Here is a 9,713-nt window from a genome sequence, read left to right on the forward strand (position 1 = left end):
AAAAAAAAAAAAGAAAGCACTGTGAACCCAGGTAAAGGTAGCAGATCCAGGTTCAGATGTAGTGCCCACAGCCTGTGCAAAAAGGACCCTCCACTTCCAAGCTTGCCCCACCTGATCAGACCACTCTCCAGATCTGGGGGAAACGGTAGCAGGCTCTTCACCCCAACAGGAGTCCCCAGGGCACACAAGATATCGCCTTTGATTTTGTCCTCATGACAACACTGCAGATAAAATCGTTATCACGCCCACTCTACAGATTAGAATACTGAGGCTGAGAGCAAAAACCTACCTGATGTCACACCGCTGCTCAATGCCCAAGCAAGGAAAATCAAAAGTGAATATTCCCGCAGGCTCCAGTCTTGCAGGTGACAAATGCTCTGTCACTGTCACATTTGGGTCCATGGTCCGAAATCCTGTTTTCACCTCCCTAGAATCCCAGATAGTCCCTAAATAGCTGAGTTCATTCACCTGGCCCTGGCTTTCTGCCAAGGAATATGTCAGATGTCTTCAGGATTCTTCAAACTTGTTCTGAGTATGGAAATCTCTTCAGGCCCGGGAGCTGTTTCCTCTCAGCAGAAAGCCCCTTGTGGCACAGGCCAACTCCCCCACAACCAGAACCATCATCAGTCACAACTGCACTTCTTCTCATGCCGAAGAAACATATTTTTTTCAGTCTCGGATGGATGCTGGAACCATCGGATCCTGTAACCTGCTTCTCCACCTCCAGTGCAGATGTCAGGACTTGAGGCTCCGCCTGCTCTCTTCTGCACTGCACTTGAATTTCCCTGAGGTTTGGCATTTGGGGTTTTTGTTTGGTTTGTTTCTTTGCTTGCCTAGAGGAATAATCAATGCTTAGGCTTTTAATAGCAAAGGCATTTAGTGGGTCAACCAAGCACTCAGGAGATAGGCAGGAGGGTCAGAATTCAAGGTCATCCTTTGCTACACAATGAGTTCAGGGTCAGCCTGGGCTACATGAGATCCAATCTAAAATAAACAAAAAATAAAATAATTGGTATTTCTTCTCTGTATATTATAGTTATACTGTAGACAGTTGGGGATACATTCCCCAAGAGTCTCAAAGTTCATCTCCACTGAGTTAATTAATGTTGTTACTATAACACAACACCAGAGTCTGGTTCATTTACAAATACAAAAGATTTATTTTGGGCTGCAGAGATGGCTCAGTGGTTAAGAGCACTGACTGCTCTTCCAAAGATCTTGAGTTCAATTCCCAGCAACCACATGGTGGCTCACAACCATCTGTAATGGGATCTGATGCCCTCTTCTGGTGTGTCTGAAGACAGCTATGGTGTACTCACATAAAATAAATAAATCTTTAAGAGAGAGGGAGAGAGAGAGAGAGAGAGAGAGTGAGATTTGTTTCTACAAAGGCTAGATGCTACTGAGAGTAAAGGGTTTAGAACTCTGTTTTCCTCTTCTTACTAAGTCACTAATCCCATCTGGGGGGGAAGGGGTAAGGGGGAAGCCTCATGACTTCACCTAACCTCGTTCACCTCTCCTAGACCTTACCTCCTATCGCTACTGATTTGGGGATCAAATTTTCAACCCAGGAGCTTTAGGGAGACAAATGTAAACCCCAGTATCCCCTGACTCCCAGTGTACACTGGATCCTGCACACAGTAGGGCTCCAATAAATACTGAAAGTCCTTAGAATGGGGGCAAAATCATTTTTGTGTTTATAAATATGACCCACATGTTCTCTCATCTTTTAAAATTGTCAAAGAGTAATTTCTCTCTCTCTCTCTCTCTCTCTCTCTCTCTCTCTCTCTCTCTCTCTGTGTGTGTGTGTGTGTGTGTGTGTGTCTATGTGTGTGTACTCACATCCATGTGGGTTTGGGTACCTGTCATGTGGACATGTATATGTTGGTAGAAGCCAGAGGTCAACCTTGCGTGTCATTTCTCAGAGGCGATCCATCTTATTTTTTGAGACAGGGTCTCTCACTGAAGCCGGGGACTTACTGATTTTAGGTTACACGTGCTGGCCAGCAAGCCAGAGAGATGGAGAGAGACGGTCTGCCTCCATGTCTCCAGCGACCGGCTTTCAGACCCACACCACCATGCCCAGCTTTGATGTGGGTCTGGGTTTTGAGGAGTAGAATTCAGGACCTCTTGTTGAGCCATCTCCCCAGCCACTGAACATAATTTATATATAATCTGGCTTTTGTTCCTTTTGTGGGTGCAGGGTGTTTTGTTTTGTTCTTTGCTGTGTATTATTCTGTGCATTTAAACACATTTAAGCTTTATTTTTTATGACTACCTGGGAAGGACACTGAGCAGCCAGAAAGGCCAGGCCGAGGCTTCACTGATGGGGATGTGAGCCCGGGAATGCTGGCAGCTGCCGGGAGCTGGAAAGGGCAAAGGAAAGGACTGTCTCCGCATCCACGGTGGACGCAGCCCTCTGCCCGATTTCTATTTCTGGCCGCCGGCTCTGCCAGGTAGCGAGCTTGGCTGCTCTGAGGCGCCCGGGTTTGCCGTTGTATTTTCCTACTAACATGGGAAAGCGATCAGATCGCTTTGTTCTCAATTGTTCCGGAAGCTCCAGGGCTCCTGAGTCTCTGCTCCGTGGTACTCGGGGCTGGCTCTCAAAGTTCTAGGCTGCAGAAATCTCACAAGCGCACGAGCTTAGAGTCCCAGGGTGGATGTCCACCAAGAGCCCAGGGACAAAGCATTGACAGCCCCTGTGTGCGCCACGTTCTCCCCCCCGCCCCCAACTGTGAGAAGAGTGCAGAGCCCCTCCCCCAGGCCTTTCCAACAAGGACTCACTCGGGTCTATCCCAGCATCCTCCCTCGCGGACCCTTGGGTTTTTAACACCAAATCACCAAATGTTTCCCACGCAGCAACCCAAGCCAGCTCTTCCTCATACAGCACGGTGGAGCAGCGGACCTTGGGGACAGGTCACCTCTGTGGGCCCAGGCTCACGGTGACCTCTAACCTCAATCTGTAGCCTCCCACAGCCATTGTGGGTCACCTTGCTTCTCAGCCACCGTGTGGCACTTGGCAAGCCACGTGTGCCTCAACACAATCAGAAGCCAAGGGAACAGGGGCTTTGCTTAACTGGTACAGCAGTGTAGCCCAGGCTAGCCTTGAACTCACTATGTAGCCAAGGACGACCATAAACTCTTGATCCTCCCGCTTCAGAGTCACTTCAGAGTCCTGGGTGTTGAGATAGCAGGTGTGGGTCACTCCCTACCCTTCTTCTAATAGCAATCAATGTGTGGCCACGTTCGTGCCTCACAGATTGAAACCATCTCGACCTGAGGACAACATGGCTAACAGTTGCCTCCTGAAGGTTGCCTGGATCTCATCTTTCTAATCCCAGCAATCAAGGGGAGTGTGGGATCAGGAGTTCAAAGTCAGCCCAGCCTGGGCTACATGAGACCCTGTCTTGAAAAATGGAGGAATTAAGCTGGGTGTGGTGCCACACGCCTTTGATCCCAGCACTTGGGAGGCAGAGGCAGGCAGATTTCTGTGTTCGAGGCCAGCCTGGTCTATAGAGAAAAACCCTGTCTCGAAAAAAAAAAAAAAAAAAAAAAAAGAAAAAAAAGAAAGAGAAAGAAAAGAAAAGGAAAGAAGAAAGAAAGAAAGAAAGAAAGAAAGAAAGAAAGAAAGAAAGAAAGAAAGAAAGAAAGAAAGAAAGAAAGAAAGAAAGAAAAAAGGAAAAAAAGAAAGAAAAGAAAAATGGAGGAATTAACCCTGTTTCCTTCTTTTTTGTATTCATCATTGGTGAGGCTATCCTCAGCTACATATCAAGTTCAAAGCCAACCTGGGCTACATGAGACCCTGCCTCAAAAAAGAAAAGGAGTCAGTGTAACGACATACTCCCGACATACTCCCGTCCTCCCAGCACTTGGGAGACAGAGGCTTCTCCACTGCTGTCTCCAGCAGCCGGCCTGCCTCCCTGAGCCTCATTTTTTTTCATACCATGGGGACCCAACTGCTAAGGTGGCCTTGCTCCCATGGGGTGGCTGGAGATTTGAGAGTGAAGTGGTTATCATTTGTCCAGTCGGTGAACAAATGGCGGCCTCCAAGGTGGTTTTGTGTTCAAAGGAGGAGATGGGACAGGGAGAGGCCAGGGAGAAGAGCCCACCCTCGGGGGTAGGCTGTCCCCGTGAAGCTGGGTGGAGACACAAAGCAGAGAAGCAGAGGCAGAGGACAAGCGTGGGTGACATTTGAGCAAAGATGGGAGTGTGCCAGAGGCTGCCCAAGATGTGCATGTGCAAAGGCCCTGAGGTGCAAGGGTGCCTGGATCCAGAGCCAAAAGCTCAGGCTCCCTCCTCTTCTTCCTCCTCTTCCTCCTCTTTCTCCTCTTCCTCCTTCTCCCCTTCCTCTTCCTCCCCCCTTCCTCTTCCTCCTCCCCTTCTCTTCCTCCTCCTCCTCCTCCCCCTCCTCACCTTCCTCCTCCTCCTCCTCCTCCTCCTCCTCCTCCATTAGACAATGTCAGGGCAGAGAGCACACCCCATCATCCCCAGGCCAGGCCCCAGCCACTGACTCTTTAACCTTGAAGGCATTTTTGGGTCTCACGTGTCCACCCAGGCGGGTGGCCGCCTTTGAGCAGCTCTTACTTCAGAAGAACGGCATGGGGTGGGGGGTGGGGGGGCTTAGGTGGCCTCTGCCTCACCTACAACTGCCAAAAGTGGTCATGGGGTTATTTTTAACCCCAGGGGAGAGGTATTTATTGTTCCGCAGCAGGGGCAGAGGCCAGCAGGCTCCTTGAATTCTCCAGAGGCGGCAGCCGGCCTTAGACACCATGGTGAGTGGTCAGTGGACCCTTGAGAAAAGACACAGGGTGGGGAGCAAAGAGATAACCCCCTCCCAAGCCAAGCACCCCATGGAGGAGGAGGGGGGAGGAGAGGGGAGGAACAGGAGGAGGAGAAGGAGGAGGAGGAGGAGGAGGAAAGCTCTCTTATGAGCCCCCTAGCCCTGGATGGACCAGCACCTTGCACCCTCAGAGGGACCCCAATCAGCTCCCCTAAGGAGCCACAAATAGCAGCTCCCCAAGGAACTTGCAAAAATCAATGAGAAATGCGCTTGGGGGATGGGTGCCCACTTCCTGATCTCAAGAAATCAGTAACACCCCCCACCCCACCCCAGAGCTTGCCAAACGGAGACTGAGAGCTTTTAAGGGTCGAATTGTAATTCTTTTCCCAATTCAGGTGGCCAGGAAGAGGTTTTCTGGTTCTACCTTTTAAACTGGAAAATGCAAAAGGGTCTTCTCCCTTGAAATATTTGTGTCCGCCTCCCAGAACAGGTAGCCCCCAGCTGCTAGAGACAGCGGCTAAGGGTCACAGAGTGTACGTGCGTGTGGCTGTGTGATCTAGAGAAGTGACTCACCCTCTCTGAGCCTCCAGTCTCCTTAGTGGAGCAGAGGAGAGCATTAGATAATGTTTGGGGGGTTGGGGTATCATTTCACCTCGAATGTTGTCTGGGTACCAGAGACTCACTCCCCAGGTGACAGGTCCTGGCCCAGGTCCTGATCCAGGCGCTCCTCAGTGTCTGATGGATGTTCCTCTCCAGGCACCAAAGAAAGCCAAGAAGCGGATAGAAGGCGGGAGCTCCAACGTGTTCTCCATGTTTGAGCAGACCCAGATCCAGGAGTTCAAGGAAGTGAGTGTGGCAGAGTCCCCCTCCTCCCCCAATATACACCCGACCTGGGAAATGATCTGCATGCCCAGGCTCATCCAGACCTTGTGTGAACCCCCAAAGAAACACTTGGTCATAGTCACTTGTGTGGGTGATCCATGAAAGCACACCCTTTGCTGAAATGCAGGGATTTCCCAGAAAGATGCTGGGTAGCGATTCCTGCTCAGGGTTGTCTCACTAGCACTTTGGTTGCTGGTGTCCTGAGAGAAAGCCTCAGTCCCTCCTGTGCTTGGGGGTGGGGGGCAGGCAAAAATATGAACCACAGAGGAAGACGAGAGGCATGGGGAAGGATGGCGGGACCAAGCCCAGCCTCTGGATCCTATGACGTTTCCCGATTCTCCTTTCCTGGTGTGTGGGGCTGGGCAGCATAGCATCCATCCGTGTCTGTCACTGTTGTGTCCCTGGGTATTAGCTGTGGAGAATTTCCTTTCTGCCCACCAAAGCGGGAAGAGCCACTGAGTACTGCTCTACCTGTTGCCCTCAACAGCGGGGCTGTGCCTTACAGCATGTGCCTAACTAAAGTGGCAAAGTATAGCCACCAGCCACAGCCAAGGAGGACAGGCTCAGAATCCTGTCCCCGCAATGTTGTGTGGTCCTCCCTTCTCACCTGGCCCTTGGAGGAACAGGTGGACAGCTGCCATCACAGAGGCACACCTAGGCAGGTTCTAAGGAGGTACCTCTGTCCCTGCCAACTCAAAAGGCAGGAAGGCCACCTCCTGCAGGTCACCAGGTTTTACTCCTGCCATGTCCCCTCCCCTCCGGAGCTGAACCTCTTGTCCCTGCCCTGTCTCAGCTGAGCAGTGACTCTCCCCACAGGCCTTCACAATCATGGACCAGAACAGAGACGGCTTCATCGACAAGAATGACCTAAGGGACACATTTGCTGCCCTAGGTATGTGGCAGTGACAACACCAGGGAAGAGGGTGGAGGGTGGGGAATGCAGGCATCAAACAAAGCCAAGAACCCATTTGTTATCTGCCCAAGTGGCTCACCTGCCACCAGCCCTTTGGAACAACTCCAGTCAGTGGCCTTTATATGTTTTCTCCTTTCCTCTCAACCCAGGGCGAGGGGGAGAGAGAGGGTTTTGTTTTGTTTTGTTTTTAAACACATTCCTGGCTCATAAATAGAAAACTCAAATTACTAGGAAAAAAAAAAGGGGGAGAAAACAGAATTACCCAGAAGGCTACACTCCGGCCAACACTTCCATCTCAATCCTTGAAATCCTTCCAGATTGCTGCCTTTCAAGTTATTGGGGTCATCCCATTTGGGACTTGGGCTTATTTAACATCTCTGCAGTGAGCCTGGCTTCCAGCACCACCCGCTCCTGTCCTGGGCACCGAGCAGTTCGTCTTTGTGACTAATGCAGCTTCCCGTTTTAAGAAGGAAGGGGTCGACTTTGTCTCGTTTGTGCTTTGGAAGGAGGGAAAGCAGGCATGGGGTGCTGTGCAGCCGTGGGCGGCAGCAGGCCTGACAGAAAGAGCTCCCTCAGAGACTGGGTATGAGCTCTCTGCCTGCAGGGCTCACAGGTCTGTCTAAGAATGGCATTGCAACAAAAGCATTAACTTGCATGAAAGGTTCCAGGCCTGAAGACACTTGTTTATTTAATGAGCTCAGGTCTCATGTAGCCCAGGTTAGCCTCAACTTCAAAATATGTAGCTCAGGATAACCTTGCACTTCTGATCCTCCCAGTGCTGGGATTACAGTCACCACCACATCTAGCTAGAAAACACTGCTGGGAACATCTGTCCTGGTGTCTGTTGTCTCTCTGTCTGTCTGTCTGTCTGTCTGTCTGTCTCTCTCTCTCTCTCTCACACACACACACACACACACACACACACACACACGACACTGTCCCTTACGCTTCCTAGAAGCAGGGTCAAAAAGGGTGGCAGCTGCCCGCTTCAGGCTCAGAGTCTCTGTCTCTCCCACCAGGACGCGTGAACGTGAAAAACGAAGAGATCGATGAAATGATCAAAGAGGCTCCAGGTCCAATTAACTTCACCGTGTTCCTCACGATGTTTGGGGAGAAACTTAAAGGTGAGCTTCCGTGTGAGAGAGTGTGCATGTGACCATGTGACTCTGTGTGTTTGAGTGTGTACACGTGCTCGTATGCGCGTGTTCACGTCTGGGCATGAATTAAACCCTAGAAGAGACATAGGCAAAAGGTGGGTAGCTCACAACTCAACAAGGACCCATTGGAAATTAGCATGGGAGAGCTGGAGAGACAGCCCAGTGGGTGAGAGTGCTGGCTGCTCTACCAAAGGTCCCAGGTTCAATTCCTAGCGTCTACATGGTGTCTCACAACCATCTGTTCCAAGAGGTCCAATGCTCTCTCTCTGGACACCAGACACACATCTAGTGCAAAGACATACATGCAGGCAAAAGAGCCACACGCATAATAAAAGGCAGAAAAAAATAGCATAAAAAAAATCAGGGTCGTTGCTTCAGCTGGGGGTGGGGCTGTTCCAGCAGGGGGCGCTGTTCCCACTCCTCTCACTATAGCCCTAGGCTAATGCACTCCACACACTGAGACCTTTGAGACTGACAACTTTGAGAGCATCTGAGGAGCGACTTGCTTGAAGCTCCTCGTCACAGCCCACAAAGTCCCAGAGTGAGGCCTCTCTTGCATTTGACTTCCTGTTGGCTCCTCAGCCTTGTCTTTAAGATTTAATTTCTATTTTGTGTATGTGTTGTGTGCATAGCACATACGTGCAATACCCGTGAAGGGCAGAGAAGGTGACATTGCTGGGAGCTGAAGTTCTAGGAAGTTGTGAGCTGTCACGTGGGTACTGGTCCTTTGCAAGAACAGCAAGCCCTCTTGGTCTCCCTCTGAGGGAAGCAACCTTGTCCTGGCCCCTCTGGCTCAGGGGGACCTACATCCACTTCCTGTGACCCCAGCAGCTCCAGTCCCAGCAGACAGTTGGGCTTATCTTCTCTTGCAGGGGCTGATCCTGAAGAGACCATTCTCAACGCATTCAAGGTGTTTGATCCCGAGGGCAAAGGGTCACTGAAGGCTGACTAGTAAGTGGGCTTTGAGGGAGAGGGGTCCCTACTTCCCACCCCCAACATATGTCACCATCATCTGCTCTCTCTTTTCCTACAGTGTCCGGGAGATGCTGACCACACAAGCAGAGAGGTTCTCCAAAGAGGAGGTACAGGGTCTCCAGTGTCCCCACCACCCAGCCCCCTTTATGGACACCCTGTCTCGACCTAGTGCACATCCCTAGTGGTTCTAGTGAGAGCCAGCTATCAACCCCTCACTCATGGGGCTTCAGTCTTTGACCTCACTGTATCAGTGTACCTCGGTCTCCCTGTATGTCAAGGAGGGATGATGACATCTGCTTGCTGTCACATGCCACAAGGCTTGATGGTGGTCACAATACCCATTGCCACCACAGGGCCGGGCCACAGTGTCTTTTGGTTCAAGCCAGCTAGGTCTCATGACTCAGGCCTGCCGGTCCCATATACTAGAGAAGCTAAAGCAGGAGGATTGCAGGTTTAAGGCCAGCACAGGCTACAGAGTGAGTTCAAGGCCAACCTGGGAAACTTGGAAAGTCCCATCACAAAATAAAAGCTTAAGCCGGGCAGTGGTGGCGCACGCCTTTAATCCTAGCACTCGGGAGGCAGAGGCAGGTGGATTTCTGAGTTTGAGGCCAGCCTGGTCTACAGAGTGAGTTACAGGACAGCCAAGGCTACACAGAGAAACCCTGTCTGGAAAAAAAAAAAAAAGCTTAACAAGGTCTAGCTCTAGGCTACAGCCCCTGCCTTGTTAAGCTTTTTCACCTGACCTGTATGTAACCCTGGGTTCAATCCCCAACACTGCAGGATAAAGAGGGGAGATGAAAGTGGGAGGGGCAAGAGTAACCATTCAAAACCATTTGTCTCACTACACAGCCCTGGCTGGCCTGAAACTCAGGCTGGGACCACAGATACCATTACACCTGCTTCATCCAACAAGGTTTCTCTGTGCCCTGACTGTCCTGGAACTCACTCTATAGACCAGGCTAGACGTGAGCTCATGGAGAACCCTCTGCCTCTCTCTGCCTCTCTG

At 50.9% G+C, this 9,713-nt stretch overlaps 1 protein-coding gene across 3 annotated transcripts in view; it reads left to right on the top strand.

The window, feature by feature from the left end:
• Myl2 (myosin light chain 2) overlaps positions 1–9,713 on the top strand; it is a 12,755-nt gene that overhangs the window by 2,239 nt on the left and 803 nt on the right. The window contains exons 1-6 of one of the 3 annotated variants that reach the window (XM_021163272.2): positions 4,671–4,772; positions 5,537–5,626; positions 6,479–6,554; positions 7,595–7,699; positions 8,605–8,683; positions 8,766–8,814. In XM_021163272.2, coding sequence (XP_021018931.1) covers positions 4,770–4,772; positions 5,537–5,626; positions 6,479–6,554; positions 7,595–7,699; positions 8,605–8,683; positions 8,766–8,814 — 402 coding nt within the window. In that variant the 5' untranslated portion in view covers positions 4,671–4,769. Of the gene's footprint in view, positions 1–4,670; positions 4,773–5,199; positions 5,271–5,536; positions 5,627–6,478; positions 6,555–7,594; positions 7,700–8,604; positions 8,684–8,765; positions 8,815–9,713 lie in introns of those variants that run through there. The other 2 variants (XM_029477730.1, XM_029477731.1) reach the window with 2 other exon arrangements.

Source organism: Mus caroli, chromosome 5, assembly GCF_900094665.2.
Source record: "Mus caroli chromosome 5, CAROLI_EIJ_v1.1, whole genome shotgun sequence".
Lineage (NCBI taxonomy): Eukaryota > Metazoa > Chordata > Mammalia > Rodentia > Muridae > Mus > Mus caroli.